The sequence below is a fragment of the Lampris incognitus genome, chromosome 2 (assembly GCF_029633865.1).
Source record: "Lampris incognitus isolate fLamInc1 chromosome 2, fLamInc1.hap2, whole genome shotgun sequence".
In the NCBI taxonomy this organism is placed as follows: domain Eukaryota; kingdom Metazoa; phylum Chordata; class Actinopteri; order Lampriformes; family Lampridae; genus Lampris; species Lampris incognitus.
Genome location: NC_079212.1, coordinates 151,434,856 through 151,459,662, shown reverse-complemented (window position 1 = coordinate 151,459,662; position 24,807 = coordinate 151,434,856). Strand labels below are relative to the sequence as shown.

At 45.6% G+C, this 24,807-nt stretch overlaps 1 protein-coding gene across 1 annotated transcript in view; it reads right to left on the bottom strand.

The window, feature by feature from the left end:
• The window catches only part of pltp (phospholipid transfer protein), a 188,980-nt gene that overhangs the window by 124,542 nt on the left and 39,631 nt on the right, over window positions 1-24,807 (bottom strand). Inside the window, exon 2 of the mRNA XM_056274220.1 lies at window positions 10,344-10,476. Coding sequence (XP_056130195.1) covers window positions 10,344-10,455 — 112 coding nt within the window. The 5' untranslated portion in view covers window positions 10,456-10,476. The remainder of the gene's footprint in view (window positions 1-10,343; window positions 10,477-24,807) is intronic.

Below are 24,807 nucleotides of genomic sequence, written 5' to 3'. Positions count from 1 at the left end.
TCCGCGAAATCCAACTGCGCTCCTCAGGTCCATAACCTGCCCAGTCCGCGAGATACTGGAACCCGCGGCCGCAGCGCCGGACTTTAAGCAGCCGGCGGACCTTCCATTGAGGATGACCATCTACAAATTCCGGAGGCGGAATAAGAGGACTGCTGGAGACGGGCTTAACTCGAGAGACGTGGAAGACAGGATGAATGTGCATGGAGGAAGGCATCTTCAGCCGAACAGCTGCCGGGCTCAGGACTTTCTGGACTTCAAAAGGACCAATGAAGCGGGGCGAGAGTTTCTTGTCGGTTGTCTGGAGGGGAACGTCCTTCGTGGACAGCCAGACCCTCTGTCCCTTCTTGTACTCCGGCGCAGGGGTACGTCGCCGGTCAGCCCCTCTGCGAGCGCGCTCCCCAGCCTTGAGCAGTGCTGTCCGGATGGTCCTCCAGACACGCTGACAGCGTCGCAAGTGGAGCTGTACGGAGGGAACGGCCACTTCATCCTGCTGTGGGTCGAACAGGGGAGGTTGATACCCCAGGGATGCCTCGAATGGAGAAAGTCCAGATGCAGAGCTGACCAGGGAATTGGTGGCGTACTCTACCCACGGTAGGTAGTCACTCCAGGTGGAGGGCTTGCTGTTACATACACAACGCAACGCTGTCTCCATGCTCTGGTTTGCCCTCTCGGTCTGACCATTTGTTTGGGGGTGGTAGCCCGAAGACAGACTTACTGTGGCTCCGATGCCTTTACAAAATGCACGCCACACTTGTGAGGTGAACTGAGGACCTCTATCGGAGACTACATCTGATGGCAGGCCATGAAGCCGGAAGACATGTTGCATCAAGAGGTCCGCGGTCTCAGCAGCCGAAGGAAGTTTGGGAAGGGCTATCAGATGGACGCCCTTGCTGAAACGGTCTATGACGGTGAGAACCACAGTGTTTCCCCGAGAAGGTGGTAGTCCGGAAACGAAATCCAAAGCCACGTGAGACCAGGGGCGGCTAGGAATAGGGAGTGGCTGCAACAGACCAGATGGCGCCTGGTGAGAGGCCTTGCTGCGGGCGCAAACAGTGCAGGCCGCTACAAAGCTCTTGACATCCTCCCGCATAGTTGGCCACCAGAAGCGCCGAGCGATGAACGACTGGGTACGACTAACTCCTGGGTGACAGGAGAAACGACTGCTATGACCCCACTGAAGAACTCGAGACCGAACAGCATCTGGGACGAAGAGGCGACGGGGTGGCACGTTACTCGGAGCGGGTTGAGCACGTTGGGCAGTGCGAACAGCCGACTCAAGACCAAAAGTGACCACACCGACCACTCTAGCCGCAGGGAGGATGGGTTCAGGCTCTTCAAACGCGCCTTCCTTCGGGTGTAACCGAGACAGGATGTCAGCCTTTACGTTGCGTGTCCCAGGACGGTAAGTCAGAACATAGTTGAAACGACTAAGGAAGCCAGCCCACCGAGCCTGACGACTGTTGAGACGTTTGGCTGCCCTCAGGTGAGTCAAGTTCTTGTGGTCCGTCCAGATGAGAAACGGGTGCTCAGCGCCCTCGAGCCAGTGGCGCCATTCCTCCAGAGCAGCCACTACAGCCAGTAACTCCCGGTTTCCAACGTCATAATTCTGCTCGGCCGGCAGAAATCGGCGGGAGAAAAAGGCGCAAGGATGGAGTTTCTGGTCCTCAGCCGACTGCTGGGAGAGCACCCCCCCTACGCCTGAATCCGAGGCATCAACCTCTACCACGAATTGTCTCTTGGGGTCAGGATGGAGCAGCACTGGGGCCGAGGTGAACCTTGTCTTGAGGACTTGGAAAGCAGAGCTGGCAGCAGGAGACCAGATGAAGGGTTTGGCTGGGGAGGTCAACGCAGTAAGCGGTTCTGCCAGCTGGCTGTAGTTGCGAATGAATCTCCGGTAGAAATTTGCGAACCCTAGAAAACTCTGCAGGACAAGCACAAGTACTCTCCCAGGGAACGGCACGAACTGGCAACAAGCTGAGAGTGACACAGCCAGATATAGGGAGGTGATTGCCAACAGGTGAGTGGAGGGTTAACGAGGAAACAGGCATCAGGTGGAGTTGGCAGAGCTCCGGGTACGCTTACACTGCAGAGCGGGTGTGGAGCGGGGAGACGTAACAGAGACATCACTATAAAGTGACACCACCCTAAAGAGACATCACTATAAAGAGACATCACCATAAAGAGACATCACCATAGAGAGACATCACCATAAAGAGACATCACCATAAAGAGACATCACCATAGAGAGACATCACCATAAAGAGACATCACCATAAAGAGACATCACCATAGAGAGACATCTGTTAGGGTTTGTGGAAGACCCCAAGCGCACGACACCAGACAGAGATGGGGTTAGCCGAAAACTGGCGTACTTTATTCAAACATAGGAAGGCAATGAGCGACAAGGAAAAAACGGAAAGTCCAAGGGGGGAAAAAAACTCGCGGGTAATCCAAACGGGAACACGGCAGGATACTTCCACGGGGAAACCTTGCAAGGGAAAAACATGAACCAAGGGCTGGGATGAGTTCGTAGAGAAAAGGACCGTGAGAGGAGAGTCGCTGCTACTGCGGGGAGGTTACAACACGAACTGACAACGGGCACGTGGGAGGCCACCAAACTTAAGCCCAGCCCTGATGACTAAGCCCCGCCCTGACGAACCGATTGGCTGCCGGCGTGGGGTGGGCGGGCCACTGCGCGGGGTGGGCGAGCCATAACAGTACCCCCCCCTCCACGGGAGCCACCAGGCGACTTGCCCGGCTTGTCGGGATGGGAATGATGGAACTCAGTGAGCAGCCCAGGGTCCAGGATGAGCTGGCGGGAGACCCAGCTACGTTCCTCCGGACCGTAGCCCTCCCAGTCCACCAAATACTGGAACCCCCGTCCTCGGCGCCGGACGTCCACTGGGGGTGCCCATCCACGATCTCAGGGGGAGGCGGAGCCGGGGCCGGAGGCATCAGTGGACTGTGGGAGACAGGCTTAACCCGAGACACATGAAACACGGGATGGGTCTTCAAGGAAGCCGGAAGCTTAAGACTCACCGCCGCGGGGCTGAGCACCTTCCTGATCTCAAAGGGCCCGACAAACCGGGGGTTCACCTTCTTCGCGGTGGACTGAAGCGGGAGATCCTTCGAGGACAGCCACACCCTTTGGCCTGGTTGGTACGTAGGTGCTGGGGACCGGCGTCGGTTGGCTCCCCCACTGGCACGCTCAGCTGCCCGGAGCAGAGCGGCTCTGGTCACCTCCCAGACGCGACAACACCGGTTCAGATGGGCCTGCACGGAGGGAACCGCCACTTCCGACTCCTGCACAGCAAAGAGAGGCGGCTGGTAGCTCAGGGACACCTCAAAAGGTGAGAGGCCGGTGGCAGAGCTGACCAGGGAGTTGATGGCATACTCGACCCAGGAGAGGAACCGGCTCCAGGAGCTGGGCTTCTTGGCGGCCACTCACCGGAGGGCAGACTCCACGCTCTGGTTCATCCTCTGTCTGTCCGTTAGTCTGTGGGTGATAGCCAGAGGAGAGACTAACAGAGGCACCCAACCCCTTACAAAAGGCCCGCCATACCTGGGAGACGAACTGGGGCCCTCGGTCCGAGACGACGTCCAGGGGAAGGCCGTGGAGACGGAACACGTGGCTCGTCAGGAGGTCCGCCGTCTCAGAAGCCGATGGGAGTCTGGGGAGGGCCACCAGGTGCACTCCCTTACTGAAGCGGTCCACCACTGTCAAGATCACAGTGTTACCCTGGGAGGGCGGCGGTGCGGAGACAAAATCCAACGCCACATGGGACCAGGGCCGGCTTGGAGTTGGGAGGGGCTGCAGCAGACCCGCAGGTGCCTGGTGAGAGGCCTTGATGCGAGCACAGACGGAGCAGGCCCCTACAAAGTCCCTGACGTCGTTCCTCATGGTGGGCCACCAGAAACGCCGAGCCAGAAAGGTGAAGGTGCGGTGGACACCCGGATGGCAAGCAAACTGACTGGCATGGCCCCACTGGAGAACCCGGGGCCGCACTGCGTCCGGGACGAATAGGCGGCATGGAGGGACGTGGCTCGGGGCAGGATGGGAGTGCAACGCCTGCCTGACTACGGTCTCGATGCCCCAGGTAACCACACCAACCACCCTGGCCTCAGGAAGGATGGGAGTCGGCTCCTCTGTAGCTGGCTCCCTCCTCGGGTGTTGTCGGGACAGGGAGTCTGCCTTCGTGTTGCGGGACCCGGGGTGATAAGTCAGCGTGAAGTCAAACCGACTGAGGAATCTGGCCCACCGTGCCTGCCGACCATTGAGGCGCTTGGATGCCCGGATGAACGTCAAGTTCTTCTGATCCGTCCAGATGGTGAACTGCTGTTCCGCCCCCTCCAGCCAATGGCGCCACTCCTCCAGAGCAGCCACCACTGCCAGCAGCTCCCGATTCCCGACATCGTAGTTCTCCTCGGCGGGGAGGAACCAGCGAGAGAAGAAGGCGCATGGGTGGACCTTCTGGTCAGACGCTGACCGCTGGGAGAGGACAGCCCCCAACCCGGTGTCCGAAGCGTCCACCTCTACGATGAACTGCCTCTTGGGGTCGGGGTGGAGCAGGACCGGGGCGCTGGTGAACCTCTCCTTGAGGGACTGGAACGCAGAGCGGGCAGCCGGGGACCAGATGAATGGCTGGGAGGGGGAGGTCAGCCTGGTGAGAGGTTCTGCCATGCAGCTGTAGTTCCGGATGAACCTCCGATAGAAGTTCACAAACCCGAGGAAGCTCTGTAATTCCTTCCATGATGTGGGATCGGGCCAGTCCACCACAGCCTGGACCTTGCGGGGGCCGGCCCGGGTCTGTCCCCTCTCAACGACGAAGCCCAGGTAGTCAACGGAAGGGGAATGGAACCGGCACTTCTCTGCCTTGACGAAGAGCCGGTTCCGGAGGAGACGTTCGAGTACCCGGCGGACATGCTGGACATGTTCCTCGAGGGTCCTGGAGAAGATGAGGATGTCATCGAGGTACACCACCACAAACTCGTCGAGCATGTCGCGGAGAATGTCATTCATGAGAGCCTGGAATACCGCCGGGGCGTTGGTGAGGCCGAACGGCATGACCAGGTACTCATAATGACCCCGGGGCGTCTTAAAGGCTGTCTTCCACTCGTCCCCCTTCCGGATCCGGACCAGATGATAGGCACACCGGAGGTCCAGCTTAGTGAAGACTGTAGCCTGGGTGAGGGGCTCAAGGGTGGAACTCATGAGAGGAAGGGGGTACTTGTTCTTGACGGTTATCTCATTGAGTTGGCGATAGTCAATGCAGGGTCGGAGGCCCCCGTCCTTCTTCTTCACGAAAAAGAATCCAGCTGCCACCTGGGAGGACAAGGGCCGAATGAGCGCCGCTGCCAAGGACTCAGAGATGTACTCGTCCATCGCAGCTTTCTCGAGGAAGGTCACACTGTACAGACGACTGCTGGAAAGGGGTGCCCCAGAGTGGAGGTCGATAGCACAGTCATAAGGCCGATGAGGAGGAAGAGATTGGGCCCGGGTCTTGCTGAAAACCTCACCTAACTCATGGTACTCAGGGGGAACAGAGGAGAGGTCGGGAGGCGGGGCACTAGGGGCATGTCGGGGGGGTGGGGCGGGAGCAGCCTGGAGACATTGGGCATGACAGGAGGAGCTCCACTCCATGATGGTACCGGAGGCCCAGGCGATGTGTGGCTCATGCTGCACGAACCAGGGGCGCCCTAGGATCACAGGGACTAACGGGGACTGGATGATGTAGAACCGAAGTCTCTCCACATGGTTACCTGCTATGGTGAGAGAGACAGGGTGGGTGCGTTGGGTGACGCTGGCCAGGCAGCGCTCGTCCAGCGCGAAGGCCTCCATGGGCTTCTCCAGCGTCTCTAGCGGGATGTTAGCCTGGGCAGCAAACTCTGAGTCCAGGAAACACTCATCAGCCCCCGAGTCGAGGAGTGCACCCACCATGAGCCGTTGGTCAGCCCAGGCCAGGGTAACGCTAACTAGATGGTTCTGTGGGGCAGGACGGCGGGAACAGGAAAGTCGGCTCACTAGGATCTCCCGGGGCCCCAGTGAGCCTAGTCTTTTGGCCGAGTGGGGCAGCCGCTGATCAGATGTCCCTTCTGACCACAGTAGAGGCATTGACCCGCCTTGAACCGGGCCTCCCGTTCGGCCGGACTAAGGCGCGTGCGCCCCAGCTGCATAGGTTCCTCCCCCGTCGTGGTCTGGGGCGCGGGGGGAGAAACGGCCACAGGGAAAGTGGGGTGAACAGGAGTAGGGATCCTGTTAGGAGTGCTGGACGACTGGGGAATGGACGGGGATCCACGCAGGGCTCGCTCGCGCCTCTTCTCCCGGAGGCGTCCGTCGATGCAGATGGCGAGCTTGATCAGGTCCTCGAGGGAGGTGGGCTCCTCCCGGGTGGCTAGCTGGTCCTTGACAGCCTCGCTGAGACCTCTCCGGAAGGTGACCCGAAGTGACCGGTCGTTCCAGCTGCTCTCAGCTGCGGCCAGCCTGAACTCCACCGAGTAGTCTGTGACACTGCCACTGCCCTGCTGCCACTGCCCTGCTGGACCCTGGTGCTCAGCCGAGCACCAGGGTCCTGGCCACCGATTGGATGGTGGAAAACCTTCCGTAGTTCCGCCTCAACGGCCTCGTAGGTGAGGCAGAAACTGGCCTTCATGGACCAGGAAGCAGTGGCCCACTGAGCTGCTCGGCCTGTGAGCAGGTTGGTCACGTAAGCAACCCGGGCAGCATCAGACGTGAACATGCTGGGTTGGTGCAGGAAAACCAGCTCACACTGCATGATGAACGTGGCACAGGTCTCAAAGTCGCCATCAAACGGTCGTGGGCTGGAGAGGCAGGGCTCCCGGGGAACTGGGTTGAGCCCCACAGGGTTAACCGGGGCCGCGGGCCCAGGATCTCTGCTTGTTGGCTCGCCAACGCCGCCTGCTGCCTCGTTAGGTTACCCACACAGGCCTGGAGGGGCGGGACCCGAGTCTGAAGATCTCTCACCGCGGCGGAGGCCGCCTCTAGCTGCTGGGTGTGGGAGTTAGTCAGTTGGATCTGTCCGATGAGGGCCGCTCGAAGCGGGCTGGCCAGTACGCTCTCCGTGTCGGCTGGGGTCGTCATGGTCAGTTCGTACTGTTAGGGTTTGTGGAAGACCCCAAGCGCACGACACCAGACAGAGATGGGGTTAGCCGAAAACTGGCGTACTTTATTTATAGGAAGGCAATGAGCGACAAGGAAAAAACGGAAAGTCCAAGGGGGAAAAAAACTCGCGGGTAATCCAAACGGGAACAAGGCAGGATACTTCCACGGGGAAACCTTGCAAGGGAAAAACATGAACCAAGGGCTGGGATGAGTTCATAGACAAAAGGACCATGAGAGGAGAGTCGCTGCTACTGCGGGGAGGTTACAACACGAACTGACAACGGGCACGTGGGAGGCCACCAAACTTAAGCCCAGCCCTGACGAACCGATTGGCTGCCGGCGTGGGGTGGGCAGGCCACGGTGTGGGGTGGGCGAGCCATAACAACATCGCCATAAAGAGACATCACTATGAAGAGAGATCACCATAAAGGGACATCACTATAAAGAGACATCACTATAAAGAGACATCACTAAAGAGACAACACCATAGAGAGACATCACTATAAAGAGACATCACTAAAGAGACATCACTAAAGAGACATCACTATAAAGAGACATCACTAAAGAGACATCACTAAAGAGACATCACCATAAAGAGACATCACTATAAAGAGACATCACTATAAAGAGACATCGCCATAAAGAGACATCACTAAAGAGACATCACTATAAAGAGACATCGCCATAAAGAGGCATCGCTATAAAGAGACATCGCCATAAAGAGACATCGCCATGAAGAGACATCACTATAAAGAGACATCGCCATAAAGAGACATCGCCATAAAGAGACATCACTATAAAGAGACATCACTATAAAGAGACATCGCCATGAAGAGACATCACTATAAAGAGACATCACCATAAAGAGACATCGCCATGAAGAGACATCACTATAAAGAGACATCACCATAAAGAGACATCACTATAAAGAGACATCGCCATAAAGAGACATCGCCATAAAGAGACATCACTATAAAGAGACATCACTATAAAGAGACATCACCATAGAGAGACATCGCCATAAAGAGACATCACCATAAAGAGACATCACCATAAAGAGACATCACTATAAAGAGACATCACCATAAAGAGACATTGCCATGAAGAGACATTGCCATAAAGAGACATCGCTATAAAGAGACATCACTATAGAGAGACATTGCCATAAAGAGACATCACTATAAAGAGACATCACCATAAAGAGACATCACCCTAAAGAGACATCGCCATAAAGAGACATCGCCATAAAGAGACATCACCATAAAGAGACATCACCATAAAGAGACATCACTATAAAGAGACATCGCCATAAAGAGACATCACTATAAAGAGACATCGCCATAAAGAGACATCACTATAAAGAGACATCGCCATAAAGAGACATCACTATAAAGAGACATCGCCATAAAGAGACATCACTATAAAGAGACATCGCCATAAAGAGACATCACTATAAAGAGACATCACTATAAAGAGACATCACCATAAAGAGACATCACTATAAAGAGACATCACCTTAATCGAGAAATCTATGTAATTCTAAAGGGCTCACAAGTTTTTCTTGCAACTGTACCTTGCCAATAAAACTGACTCTGAATCAAAATTCCACAGTGTCTATGTTGAACCCTTTGCTCTGGAGAGCCATTACATCGCTTGAGGAAGTGGTATGAAAACCAGGATTTAATTTCTAGGAAGCAGTCAGAAAGGGAATTGGGTGGAAGAGTGGAGGTAGGTTTGGTGGATAGATAAAGCTGGGTGTTATCCACGTAACAGTGAAATTGGATGCCAAATTTCCTGAAAATGTGGCCAAGAGGTAGTAGGTAAATAATAAATGGGAAGGGTCCCAATACAGAGCCCTGGGGAACACCAGTAGTAACAGGAAAGGACTGTGATCGCAAATTTTTAAGTTGGGCAAATTGAATGTGGTCAGAAAGATATGATCTAAACCAGTCGGGGGGGGGGCAGTTATTCCAATGGAAGCTAATCTCACTACGAGGATGTTGTGCGAGACGTTGTCTTGTTTCACCCCGTTTATTGTAAAGCGACTTTGGGTGTTAGAAAAGCGCTATATAAGATTGAATTATTATTATTATTATCAAAGGCTGCACTCAGATCAAGGAGGACAAGTATGGTTAACAGCCCAGAGTCAGCTGCCATCAACAGATCATTAGTGATTTTCAACAAGGCTGTCTCCGTACTGTGCATGGAGCGAAAACCAGACTGGAATTGTTCAAACAGATTGTTGTTAGTCAAGTGAGCGTGTACCTGAGATGCGACTGTTCTTTCAAGTGGTTTAGAAAGAAATGGTAAATTTGAGATTGGGTGAAAATTATTCAAATTGTTGGGGTCTGCACCAGGTTTCTTGAGTATTGGAGTTATTGCAGCTGTTTTGAGAGATGAGGGAACAAGACCAGAGGTAAGGGAGGAATGTATGATATCAGTTATAAAGAGGATAGAGAGGGTAGACAGGCTTTTACTAAATGAGTAGGAAGGGGGTCTAACTGACAGGTAGATGATTTGGATTTGTGAATAAGACCAGATATTTCTGCAACAGTTGGGAATTTAAAACTAGATAGTGAAGAACAGAGGGGAACAGAAGGGTGACTAAGATGAACTGTATGCAGTATTGTCCGACGAGGTCAATTGCTGATGAATATTTTCAATTTTGGCATTAAAAAAGGTCATGACGGCGTTACATTGAGCAATTGAATACAGGTGAGGTGCAAGAGTGTCTGGTGGCTGTAAAGTGTTGTTTACCACTGAAAACAGGGCTCAACTGTTCCCTTCGCCAGATCTAATTAAATTTGCATAATAAGACGATTTTGCTGTGGACAGAGCCTCCTTACAATACAGTTTTTAAATCAGTCAGCCAACGCAATGATCAGATTGATAAAACTCCTGGTGTAGGAGATTTGATCAAGGATTTATAGATTTGGCCGTTAGGCGGTGCCGTCAAAATTGCTTTTAGAAAGTGTTGTCGTGCTCACCTCCCCATGCATGTCAGTTTCACAATTTAGGTCCCATCAAGCAAGGTGAATATAAATATTTGATCTATTTCATTATGTCCCTTCCACTGGGGCTGGGCTCTTGAGGGGGAGGGCTTGGGGCTCCTGACACATGTGTGTGTGTGTGGGGGGGGCACATTGGTTCGAATTACACAACAGGCAATCAGAAGCATGAAGTGTGTGTGGTGTCATAGAAAACAGCTGGGTAGAGTTCTTACACATCTCCAATCCTCTGTTGGTGATGCGGATCTTGCAGCCAGGCGGTTCATCGGCCATGATGGAGAAAACGCAGAGAAACAGGAAGAGGAGGGGCAACAGACAGGAAGTCATTCTGGGGCTGAACAAACAGAACTGAAAGACAGAAGGAGACATGGGATTAACATATACTTACACACACACACACACACACACACACACACACACACACACACACACACACACACACACACACACACACACACACACACACCATCATCGGCAGTCACTCAGGGTCGAGTATGACTGTCCTCCTAGGTCCGTGTGTGTCTTCAGGTGGGTTTAGAGGCTGATCCTGGAGCCACATATGTTGGGACAATGGTGTGCAAGAGTGTGAAGAAGTGGTTGAAGATGTGGTCTGGGCCTTTCTGGTAACTTGTTCCTTCCTGAGTCTGCGCTTGTTTTCAGCAACACAGCCAAGGTCATGGTTGTAGCGCCCAGCAGCCTCACAGACAGCCAGTCTCCAGGCCTCCCTGTTTTTTGTTGCTTGTTCCCAGGTGTTAAGGTTGATGCTAAACCTTTTGATGTGGGCCTTGATGTTGTATTTATATTGCTTCTTTCGTCCTAATGGGGCACAGCGTCCTGTCACGACCTGAGAGTAAAGGACTTGTTTCAGGAGGCGAGAGTCAGACATGCGGAGGACATGGCCAGTCCATCTCAGCTCATGTTGTGCGATGGTGGCAGTTATAGTAGGCATGTTGGCCTCCTCGAGGACGGTGAAGTTCGTGCGCTTATCCTCCCCGCTGATCTTAAGGATCTTCCTGAGGCATTGCTGTTGATATGCCTCGAGTGCCCTCAGGTGCCTGCTATATGTGGTCCAGGTTTCTGACCTATATATAGTAGGGTGGGCAGCACTGCCGCTTTGCACACCAGAATCTCTGTTCTAGCCTGAAGGTCGCGGTTTTCAAAAACAATTTTTACTCAAGCTTGAGAAGACCTGGCTGGCACAACTGAGATGAGGGTGTATTTCAATGTAAATGTTGGCTTTGGAGGAGAGAAGGCTGCCAAGATATGGGAACTGTTCCACATTTTTATCCAAAGGAATTGAATCAAGTGCAACTGGACTTGGTATATATCCTTGGTATATATCCGTATATATCCTTGGTATACAGTGCATCCGGAAAGTATTCACACCCCTTCACTTTCCCCACATTTTGTTATGTTACAGCCTTATTCCAAAATTGATTAAATTCCTTTTTCCCTCATCAATCTACACACAATACCCCATAATGACAAAGCGAAAAAGCTTTTGTAGAATTTTTTGCAAATTCATTAAAAACTGAAATATTGCATGTACATAAGTATTCACACCCTTTACTCAGTACTTGGTTGAGGCACCTTTGGCAGCGATTACAGCCTCAAGTCTTCTTGGGTATGAAGCTACAAGCTTGGCACACCTATATTTGGGGTATTTCTCCCATTCTTCTCTGCAGATCCTCTCGAACTCTGTAAGGTTAGATGGGGAGTGTCGTTGCACAGCTATTTTCAGGTCTTTCCGGAGATGTTCAATCGGGTTCAAGTCTGGGCTCTGGCTGGGCCACTCAAGGACATTCACAGACTTGTCCCGAAGCCACTCCTTCGTTGTCTTGGCTGTGTGCTTAGGGTCGTTGTCGTGTTGAAAGGTAAACCTTCGCCCCAGTCTGAGGTCCTGAGCACTCTGGAGCAGGTTTTCATCAAGGATCTCTCTGTACTTTGCTCCATTCATCTTTCCCTCGATCTTGACTAGTCTCCCAGTTCCTGCCGCTGAAAAACATCCCCACAGCATGATGCTGCCACCACCATGCTTCACTGTAGGGATGGTATTAGCAAGGTGATGAGAGGTGCCTGGTTTCCTCCAGACGTGACGTTTGGCATTCAGGCCAAAGAGTTCAATCTTGGTCTCATCAGACCAGAGAATCTTGTTTCTCATGGTCTGAGAGTCCTTTAGGTGCTTTCTGGCAAACTCCAAGCGGGCTGTCATGTGCCTTTTACTGAGCAGAGGCTTCCGTCTGGCCACTCTACCATAAAGGCCTGATTGGTGGAGTGCTGCAGAGATGGTTGTCCTTCTGGAAGGTTCTCTCATCTCCACAGAGGAACGCTGGAGCTCTGTCAGAGTGACCATCGGGTTCTTGGTCACCTCCCTGACCAAGGCCCTTCTCCCCCGACTGCTCAGTTTGGAAGGCGGCCAGCTCTAGGAAGAGTCCTGGTGGATCCAAACGTCTTCCATTTACGAATGATGGAGACCAGTGTGCTCTTCGGGACCTTCAAAGCTGCAGAAATTTTTTGTACCCTTCCCCAGATCTGTGCCTTGATATTATCCTGTCTCGGAGGTCCACAGACAATTCCTTTGACTTCATGGCTTGGTTTCTGCTCTGACATGCACTGTCAACAGTGGGACCTTATATAGACAGGTGTGTGCCTTTCCAAATCATGTCCAATCCATTGAATTTACTACAGGTGGACTCCGATCAAGATGTAGAAACATCTCAAGGATGATCAGTGGAAACACGATGAACCTGAGCTCAATTTCGAGTGTCATAGCAAAGGCTGTGAATACTTCTGTACATGCAAAATTTCAGTTTTTTATTTTTAATAAATTTGCAAAAATTTCAACAAAACCTTTTTCACTTTGTCATTATGGGGTATTGTGTGTAGATTGATGAGAAAAAAAAAGGAATTTAATCCATTTTGGAATAAGGCTGTAACATAACAAAATGTGGGGAAAGTGAAGGGGTGTGAATACTTTCCGGATGCACTGTATATCCAGTTGCACTTGATTCAATTCCTTTAGATAACCATGACCTGGATGAATGAGAACATTCACATACATGTTCCACATTTTCAAGTCTGGTGTTGTCTACAGAGATGGACGGGGACAGAGCAGGGCTATTTCTGTTGGGGGGGGGGTTAGTAGACACACACACACACACACACACACACACACACACAGATCACATCACATTTACTCTCGTTTGCTCTGTCCCTCTCCCTCTCTAAAGGAAGTGTTGGACGGCTGCTAGCAGAGTACTGTGGAGTGTGCACATGGTCAGGGACTGCGTGTGATCCTCTGAACTGAAATCACGGTGTGCTATGAACTAATGTAAGCCCGCCCTTTCACAACTCCCTACTCCTTTCACAAAAGCCTCCTCTCGTCTCCTCCTTTACCTTCTTCTCTTTTCTTCTCACCTCTTCACGCCAAGAGTTTCAACAGGAGTTTTGACTCAGCCATCAGATTCAACAAACTGTTGAAAATGTAGCTTCTTCCTGCTTAGATTTATAGTAAAGATGAATCCATTGCTCTTATTCCATGACACTGGAAACACCATACATGCTTTCTTCTCTTCCTGCAAAACCTGTAGCTCCCTATAGACAGGTGTGAAGCATGCATGCTTGTCCTAACTTCAGGTTGTCCAACAAACATCCCGCAGCCAGACTTGTGACTGGCACCTGGAAGAGGGACCTCATTACATGTGTGTTGGCTGCTCTATACTGGCTCCCTGTTAGTTTTACACTGTTGTGGGGGGTTTTTTTTTTCCGAAAACCTACCTTTTTACTAAGACCTGTGGTCTGTAGTCTTTTAATCTTTTTTTTTTTGTTCTTATCTTGTGTAAAGCGTCCTTGAGTTCCTTGAAATGCGGTATACAAAACCAAGTTGTTGTTGTTGTTGTTTCAAAGCAGTATTAACTCTCTCTACTAACTCTATTAACTATCTATTAACACTCTTACCCCTTTCAGACCAAGCTCCGACCCGGGTCGGACCAGGGTTGATTTTGTGTATGAAAGGGATAACCCGGGTTGTCCGACCCCGCTTGGCGACCTGGGTCAAGAGGTGGGTCAGACCAGGGTTGACTTCGGTGTGAATTTTTTTTTGTTTTTGTTTTTTTTTGTTTATTGAACATTGTTCATGTTCATGTACAGATTCTTGAAGAAAGTTCATTACAAAACAAACATGGCAAATATACATTCCATCCAAACATACATAGATATATCCAAAGTGCCAACGGGAACAGTATGTAAACATTTCTATACATTATATCAGGAAGTGCATAGAGATTGAATGTCATATGACAAATATACGGAAATGTATTATGAAAATAAGGGTACAAACAATAATAAATTAAATACATGACATACACTAAAATAATAAAACATAGTCCATCATACAAGGGGGAATTAATAAGGATATCAGTCTTCTGATTCAGTAGGAAAATGTCTTAACACCTCATAAATCTTTAGAGCTTTTGTATCGGTCATTAATTTTAAAGATTTCAAGTATAATCTAAATTCATTTAAAAAAACAACACATTTGGGGGACGACTTAAAGTATTTATTTTTATGAATAAAGAATTTGGCTAAGCAGAGGATTACATTACAACAGAGTTCATCGTTTTTGTTTTGCAAAATCCTACCAGATGTTATATTGTCTCTAGAAATCCAAGTTGGGAAGGACAAAATCCTTTGCTTTATCCATTTGTGAACGTCAAGCCAGAACGCAAGTACCACACATGAGAAAAATACATGGTCCGTAGTTTCTATGTCACTTTCACAAAATGAACATATATTATCGTCAAAACCAAACCGTGATCTAAGTAGTTCTTTAGAGGGATATATGTTATTCATAATTTTGAAGTGTGTTTCCTTCGCTTTGGGGGGGGGGGGGGATAGGAAATGTTAGATACATTGATCTCAATTTAATAATTGATTTTTTATCAAATTTGTGTAAAATGTCATTTTTGTTTTGTCTTTCAGGGCATAAGTTTTCAGTGAGACAGTTTCTAATAAAATGATTATCACATTTTTTGTCCGAGATTAAAAACCCTTGAATTGACAGTGGGGCCAATCGTGGCTGTATAGGTTGGTAAGTCATTATATTTGTTATCAGAGATGCAAATTCTTTGGGGAGTGCTTTATGTAATTTAGTAAAGTCTGATTTGGGAGGCTTGAAAGTACGTTTTGTCTGGAATTCTTCATAATTTAATAAATTACCACGAGGATCAACTATCGACCATATATTTTCCTCATACCAATCTTTAAAGAATAAAGACTTGTTCCGATATAATATATATCTATTATTCCAAAGTACAGTTGTGTGGGGTGAAAAGTTATGTACATATAACATTCTCCAATACAACAGTATCTGTTTATGGAACTCTGATAATGAAACAGGAAGTTTATCAATATTATAGTCAGATCTGAGTAGAATCCAAAGGAGTTGAATCAAGTGCAACTGGACTTGGTATATATCCGGATATATACCAAGTCCAGTTGCACTTGATACAACTCCTTCGGATAACCATGACCTGGATGAATGAGAACATTCACAGACATCTGAGTAGAAATTTCAATCCTCCAATTTTATTGAATAAGTGATTTGGAATACAGTACCAGAAGGAGTTACTATGTTTGATCCAAGATTTTAGCCAATTTATTTTTAAAGTTCCATTAAGGCAATCAAAATCAATAACTTTTAGTCCTCCATCCTTTACTTCTTTAACCATATGGCTTTTCTTTATATAGTGTGGTCTGTTTTGCCAAATGACATTTAGATTAATCTGATTGATTGATTTGATTAATTTTTTGGAATGGCGTGAGAATAGGTTGGGTAAATACACCCTGATAAGCATTCCATCTTAGTTAAATACATTCTGCCAAGAACTGACAGGTCTCTTTGGAGCCAGATGTTTAGCTTGGATTTACATTCCTTTAACTTATTTTCTACATTCAAAGACTGACTTCGTTTTTGGTCTTTTGAAAGGAAAATTCCCAGGTATTTGATTTCTGATTTAATAGGAATATTACAGATTTCTTTTAGTGGGGTGTCATGTACAGCCAATAGTTCACATTTTTTTTAAATTTAGTGTTAATCCTGAAGCTTTAGAGAATTTTTCAACTTTTTCAATAGTTGTTGGAATTTGGTGTCTATCTTTTAAGAAAATTGTCGTGTCATCTGCTAGTTGGCTGATGATAATATCTGTACCTAATACATTTAGTTGTTTAATGTCATCACAATTTTTGAGGTAAATTGCTAACATTTCTGTAACTAGTATGAATAAATATGGAGAAACCGGACAACCCTGAGGAATCCCTACATTAACCTTAAAACTGGGGGTGGTGCCAGCAGGTAGTATCACACAGCTGGTAATATTCTGATAGTCCACTGACAAAATTCCTAAAATTAACTCCAAATCCAAAATGTTCAAGTACCAAGATGATAAATGGATGCTCCACAGAGTCAAACGCTTTATAAAAAACTAAAAACAGGAGAAACCCATCATCTTCAATTTGGTTCCTGTATTCAGTAATGTCCATTACCAGCCTTATATTGTTGTGGATTGATCTTCCTTTTAGAAAACCTGATTGTGTTTCTGCAATAGGATTCAAAATCCCTGTTTGAAGACGAGTAGTGAAAATGTAGGTTAGGAGTTTGTAGTCTGAGTTTCTAAGAGTGATGGGCCTTCTATTATCTATAAATCTGGGGTCTTTTCCAGGTTTTGGAATTGAAATGATAATCCCTTGTTTCATTGTAGGTGGAGGTGTGCAAGTTTCAAATATTTCCATGAAAACTTGACGTAGTAGTTCTCTAATATCTTCCCAGAAATGTCTGTAGAAGTCACCTGTGAGGCCGTCTGACCCAGGGGGTTTATTTAGAGACAAGCGACTAATAACTGCATCAAGTTCTGCAATTGTTATTTGATGATCGCAAGTTTGTTTGAAACCATCTTCAATTTTGGGGAATATAACTTGCTATATCCTTTAAGAATGCATGACAATCCTCATTAGAACATTTAGAGTTGTAAAGCTGGCTATAGAATTTAAGGATTTCCGAGGAGATAAATATTTCATCTGTGGTTTCTATATCATCAATTATCAAGGATTTAATGTTATTTTTTTCCTGCCTTCTTTTTTCAAGGTTACAGAAATATGCTGAGTTTTTTTCACTCTCCTCTATCCATTTAGCTCTAGACCTAATAAAGGCTCCTTTTGCTTTCTGAGTGTAGATTTCATCTAAATTATTATTATTATTTTCTGTTTCTCGTCTTCAGTGGGATTAGGTTTATTGCAGTAAACATTAAGCTATTTAATTATATCTAGTTCTTTTCTTTCAAGATCTTTTTTAATTTTTTTACTGAATGAGATGGGTTGGTGTATTTTATATTTTAGGAACTCCCATTTCTTAACAGGCGTTGTTAGTTCTTCAGAGTTTATGATCTCTTGAATCAATAGTTTAATTCTTCTACAGTAATCAGAATTTTTATTTAGACTGGAGTTAAATTTCCAATATTTGTGAGAATAAGTACTCCTGTTTTTAGGTTTAACATGTAGAGAAATAATGCTGTGATCAGTAAGTGGAGCATCCGAGATATCAGAGTTGATATCATAGCGCAGCAAGTGGCTTGCAATTAACCAATAGTCAATTCTAGATTTTAAATTTGAATTTGGGCTGAACCATGAGTATCTAAATATTCCTGGATTTAAATATCACCATGCATCAATCAGATTTTGTTCATTGCACAAGTTAGAAAATATGGAATTAGGGTGACTTGCAGAATGTCTAAGAGGATATTTATTAAAGAAATCATCCTGGACTAAATTCAGATCCCCTCCAACTATAATATTATCAGTTGAGTATGATAATTTTAAGTTGTCTAATTGTAAGCTTATTTGATCAAATAGTCTTCTGTTTTCTGTGCTATTGTTGTAGCCATAAACATTAATCAGAATGAATTTCAATTCATCTATGTTTAGGGTAAGAATCAACCAGTGGCCATGTTCATCTGCCTTGTGGGATATAACCAGACCTCTGAAGTTTTTTAGGAGGATGGCAACCCCTGCTGATCTTGAAGTGCCATGGCTGAAGAAAGCATCATCTCCCCATTGTTTAGACCAAAATAAAGTATCCTAAATCTTGGAGTGAGTTTCTTGTAGAAAAACAACGTTTGCATTTTCCCCTTTACAGAATAAGTAGAAGCTTTTCCTTTTTGTCATGTCTCTTAGACCCCTTGCATTAACAGAAATGAGAGATATATCATTTTTTAGACTAAACATAGAACACAAAAAACACAGAGATAAATAACTGAACTGTTAAAGAACAAGAAAAATGGTTTATCTGCTAGTAGTTACTGAACTTTGTGTAACAAAACCCTAAGCATTTTTTCTATTTATAACTCACTTGTTTTAGGAATCAACATTCCAGGTCATTTAGGTCTATGGTGTGACTCTCTGTCCGTTAATGAACGCATATGGGCCACGGAAAACAGTCTTCAGACCTGCCCTCCTTGCTTGCTCAACTTTCGGCCAAACAGCTTGCCGTGCCTCCCTGTCTTCTTTGGTGAGATCTTCTGCGAAGTGGACGTTGAGATTCTTGCAGACTGGGGGAAGTTTGGTGGTTCACCAGAGTTCATCCCTGTAGAGCCGTCCAGTGAACTGCATGATGATCTGACGAGGGCGGCTGTTGTTGTTCGGCCCCAGACGGTGCACAGAGTCCAGGATGAGATCCATCTTCTCCTTCCAGTGTGGAACAATCTCCCCGATGATTTCAGCGACGAGCTGTCGTGTATTCTCCTCCTTTTCTTCTTTCAGGCCGTTAATTCTTAAGTTCCATCTTCTCTTGTAGCGCTCCAGTTCTGCAGCTCTCTTTTCCACCTCTGTAGCTCTCTTTTCCAGCTCTGCGTTCTTCACACGAAGTTGTTTTATTTCTCCATCCAACTCTGTTTTTAACCTTGCACTCTTTGATTTCGGCCGAGTTAAACTCGACCGCTTTTGCGATGTTAGCAATGGTCAGTGTGTTTTGTTTCAATTCCGTCTTGAAATCCTACATCATGTTGCGGAGAGTACCGATGGCAGCTAAGATAGCAGCATTCGAGGTATCCTCAGCATGGGCTCCAGCAGTTGTGGCCTCATCTCCTTTTTGTTTTTCCTGAGGACCTGGCGGCTTAGCAGGAGGTGTAAGGGTGTTTTTCTGAGGACCTGGCGGCTTAGCAGGAGGTGTAAGGGTGTTTTTCTGAGGACCTGGCAGCTTAGCAGGAGATGTAAGGGTGTTTTTGCTGAGGACCTGGCGGCTTAGCAGGAGGTGTAAGGGTGTTTTCTGAGGACCTGGTGGCTTAGCAGGAGATGTAAGGGTGTTTTTCCTGAGGACCTGGCGGCTTAGCATGAGATGTAAGGGTGTTTTCTGAGGACCTGGCAGCTTAGCAGGAGATGCAAGGGTGTTTTCTGAGGACCTGGCGGCTTAGCAGGAGGTGTAAGGGTGTTTTCCTGAGGACCTGGCGGCTTAGCAGGAGATGTAAGGGTGTTTTCTGAGGACCTGGCAGCTTAGCAGGAGATGTAAGGGTATTTTCCTGAGGACCTGTCGGCTTAGCAGGAGATGCAAGGGTGTTTTCCGAGGACCTGGCGGCTTAGCAGGAGGTGTAAGGGTGTTTTCCTGAGGACCTGGCAGCTTAGCAGGATATGTAAGGGTGTTTTCTGAGGACCTGGCAGCGTAGCAGGAGATGTAAGGGTGTTTTCTGAGGACCTGGCGGCTTAGCAGGAGATGTAAGGGTGTTTTCCTGAGGACCTGGCGGCTTAGCAGGAGATGCAAGGGTGTTTTCTGAGGACCTGGCGGCTTAGCAGGAGGTGTAAGGGTGTTTTCCTGAGGACCTGGCAGCTTAGCAGGAGATGTAAGGGTGTTTTTCCTGAGGACCTGGCAGCTTAGCAGGAGGTGTAAGGGTGTTTTTCTGAGGACCTGGCAGCTTAGCAGGAGATGTAAGGGTGTTTTCCTGAGGAGCTGGCGGCTTAGCAGGAGATGTAAGGGTGTTTTCCTGAGGACCTGGCAGCTTAGCAGGAGATGTAAGGGTGTTTTCCTGAGGACCTGGCAGCTTAGCAGGAGGTGTAAGGGTGTTTTCCTGAGGACCTGGCGGCTTAGCAGGTGATGTAAGGGTGTTTTTCTGAGGACCTGGCAGCTTAGCAGGAGGTGTAAGGGTGTTTTCCTGAGGACCTGGCAGCTTAGCAGGAGATGTAAGGGTTTTTTCCTGAGGAGCTGGCGGCTTAGCAGGAGATAAAAGGGTGTTTTCCTGAGGACCTGGCAGCTCAGCAGGAGGTGTAAGGGTGTTTTCCTGAGGACCTGGCAGCTCAGCAGGAGGTGTAAGAGTGTTTTCGTGCCTTTGGTGTTTGTCTCCATGTTCTCTGGACCGCAGTAGTCGTGCATGTGGAGAGCCTTTAGCTTCGCGTTAGCTTTAGCCATTTTTAGTTTACAGTGTGTTTAGGAAGTGACCGAAATGACCTACTCAGTTCTAAGAGCGACTCCGATAGATTCCAACGCAAACAGAGAAAGTTTCCTGTGAGTTTTTTGTCCAAGGTTGTCGGTTTCAGGGTTTGTTACGTGAGCTGTTTATTCCGCGTCCGCTCCCTCCGCTATCTTGCCGCTTCCCGGGACAAATGAATCTATTGGTTACGAATGGCGACGCACATCAGTGACGCAATCACAGGCTGCCGTTGTGCATATTATGTAGGTGCACGAGCCTTCATCAATGGACAGGACATGACCTGAGGTAAACATGACTGATTTCAACTGAGCCTTCTCCATGGCTTGCAGGTCCAACAAAGCTCAGTCTCCTGACTCTCTAAACTGGTATGCTGTTAGACTTTTCATCACAGGGACAACTGAGCCTACTTGAACTCTCGTTTATTTTACATTCTTTTCTTACAATATTTCTTACAATGTTTTATCCTACTGATTTTTTTATAGACAACAGCTTGAAAAACTAAGTGGTTTAAAACATGTAGGACACCCTTATTTTGCTCAATTTATATTATATTGTCACCTACTATGTTGACTGTTCCAACTGCAACTAATGCTCAGCGTACCAGGTCATAACTACTTGTTCAGTATTATTTCATAAGTTTTCTTATCTTAAGAATTTCTTTGTGTATACTTTCCCTAAATGCCAGGGGGTTCAGGAATGTTACAAAACGTAAAGCATTATTTTTATTTTCGAAACAGTTTGATACAGATTTTTGTTTCTGTCAAGAATCTCACTCAATCGCAAGTGATGTGAATTTTTGGAGAGCCCAATGGGGTAACGATTTATGGTTTTCTCACAGCTCAGAAAGATCGGCGGGTGTCTTAACCATGAAAAATAGATATAACGGCGACATCCTACACACAGACACAGATGCTAAAGGACATTTCATCTGTCAAATTATCAGTTATGATAAAATTATTTTGATTATTGTTAATGTGTATGGATACAACTCTAATTTAGAAAATTCTAAGTTATTTACTGTCATAGAGAATAGACTTAAACATTGGCTCACTAAATTTCCAAATTCCCAAATAATAATTGGAGGAGACTTTAATGTAACTTTGAATCCACTTATAGATAGATGGCCACCTACACAAGATAATAACAGAAACAATTTTATTAAATCTTTTATAGAAAGATATGATTTAGTAGACATATGGAGAGTCAAATCCCCAGATACGGTAACGTTCACTTGGAAGAACAAAGGAAACACAAAGCTTTCACGTTGAGATTTTTGGTTAGTTTCCAAACATTTTAATGAACAAGATATCACAGTAAAAGTTATCCCTTGTCCCTTAAGTGATCATAAGGCTATCTACATATCAATTAATCTGTTTCCCTCTGATAAAAGCTGCAAAGCCAAATATTGGAAATTGAACAACTCTCTTCTTAAATATGAGGAAGTTAAAATGAAAATTTCACAATTGATAACGCTTTACTTTGATAAGGCAAAAATAAATAATTCATTCAGATTGAGCTATTTAAGTATGAATCAGCGAAATATTTTAGGACTTACGGAAGTAATCTTGCCAAAATTAGATTAGAAGAACAGAACATTATCACAGATATTTCTTTACTCTCTCAAATTTCACCAGATGCCTTAACAAAAGAAGACAAAATTAAATTGTATGAGTCACAAGAGAAACTTGATGTGATCTATAAAAGAAGGGCAGAAGGAGCGTTTATTAGATCGCGGACACAATGGCTAGAAAAGGGTGAACAGAACTCTGCATATTTTTTCAAACTAGAAAAATATCATGGAAAAATTAATACCATTAATGAACTAAAAATTAATGATAGTATAAGAGATGACCCAAAACTAATATCTGATTTTTGTTCTACTTTTTATAAAAACCTGTACACATCTGAATACTCTGAAGATAATACTCAAACGTTCCTGAATTCACTACAGCATACCTCTCGACTTAAAGACTCTGAAAGAGATCTTTGTGATCTCCCTTTATCACTAACAGAGGTTAGCAACTGTATTAATTATTTAAAGGAGAACAAATCTCCGGGAACAGATGGCTTATCTTCTGAATTCTATAAATTGTTTTCACAGCAGATGGCACCATTTCTTCTACAAGTGTTTAATGAAAGCCTATCATCCAGTCGTTTACCTGCAAGTATGACTCAATTACATTAATTCCTAAACCACGCAAAGATCCACGTTATATTGACAACTGGCGCCCAATCTCTCTTCTAAATAATGACTATAAAATATTGGCTATGATTCTTGCTAGAAGAATCAAGAAAGTTCTAGATTCCATAATTGATGAAGCACAATCAGGATTCATGCCTAATAGACACATCACCAACAATATTAGACTAGTTTTAAATGTACTTGATTACTCACACCTCATTTCTGATAGCAGCTTTTTGCTCTTCTTAGACTTCTTTAAAGCCTTTGACACGGTGGAACATACTTTTCTCTTTCATTCGTCAAAGAAATTTGGTTTTGGAGACTTTTTTTGCAATACAATTAAAACCCTTTACAATAATGCCAACTGTTCAATCAAGCTTAAATATGGGTCATCTTCCAGGTTTGAGGTCAAACGTGGCGTTTGTCAAGGTTGCCCGATATCGCCATATTTATTTCTACTCGCTGCCCAACTTCTATGTGACCATATTAAGTGTAGTAATCTGAAAGGTGTTTCTATTGCTGATAGAACTGTTGTAATTAGTCAACTAGTGGATGACACCACTTTATTTCTAAAAGACAGCTCCCAAGTACCTTTAGCTATTAATATTGTAGAACAATTTACTAAAGCTTCGGGCCTTCATTTAAATCTTAAAAAATGTGAATTATTAGCTATCAAAGATTGCTGTGTTGATTCAATTTCCAATATTCAAGTTAAAAATTCGGTTACTTATTTAGGTATCATTATAGATAAAAATGAATCCCAAAAATGTAACACTAACTTCAATCCAATAATTAACAAAACTAAACAAAAATTCAATCTGTGGCTCTTACGTGACTTATCTTTAAGGGGCCGAATTCTCCTCTCAAAGGCTGAAGGAATATCGAGATTAACATATCCTGCACTATCATTAGGTATAGATAGTCATATATGCAGAACAATAGATAAAATATTATTTGATTTTGTATGGAAAAACCGCACCCATTATCATAGGAAATCTGTTCTGATGAGCGAATACAATAATGGTGGCCTTAATTTTTTAGACTTTTCCACACTAAATTACACCTTTAAAATAAATTGGATCAGACGTTACCTTATATGTCCATCTTCTCTTTGGAATTTCATTCCCCATTTTGTCTTTTCTTCAATTGGTGGTCTTAAATTTTTGCTTCTATGTAACTATAACATTGACAAAATTCCCCTCAAACTGTCTTCGTTCCGCAAACAAATGTTACTGGCATGGTGTCTAATTTACAAAAACAACTTTTCTCCTCACAGGTTTTTTATTTGGAATAATAGATATTTGCTGTATAAAAACAAATCTATCTTTTTCAAACAGTGGTTTGACAACAATATTCTTTTGATTAGTCAGTTGTATAACCAACATGGGCAACTTTACAATTACGTTGAATTCATTCAGCATTATAGATTCCCTGTTACACCTAAAGAATTTTCTATTGTTTTTGATGCTGTTCCCTCTGGTATTGTTTCAATTTTCAAAGGTGTTAATGTGAATGTTAATCTCCCTATATCAGTAGATGTAACTGAAACAACTGTTGGGAAAGCATGCTTTTCATGGAACACCAAGAACAAAAACAAGATTATTCGTCAACTGTTTCAACAAGATATTATTAGCTCACCCTCTGCCTTATCTTATTGGTCTGCCTTTGTTGGTGAAAAAAATTGTTTGGGAGAAAATTTGGCTTTTACCTCATAAGTTCCTCTTGACTAATAAAGTAAAAGACATATCTTTCAAAATTATTCATAGATTCTATCCAACTAATCATTATTTGCAGAGACTTAAGAAGGACATTGATGTGAGTTGTTCTCTCTGTGGTTTGTTTAATGAAACATTGGTTCATTTATTTCGGTCTTGCCCACACACTAAACAACTGTGGAGTAGGTTGTCTCGTTTGATTATTGATCATATTTACCCTCTTTTCACCCTGAGTTGGAAAAATGTATTGTTTGGATATACTGAATTTGATAGGAACCTCGATTCTCAGTATTATTTAATCAATTTGCTAATT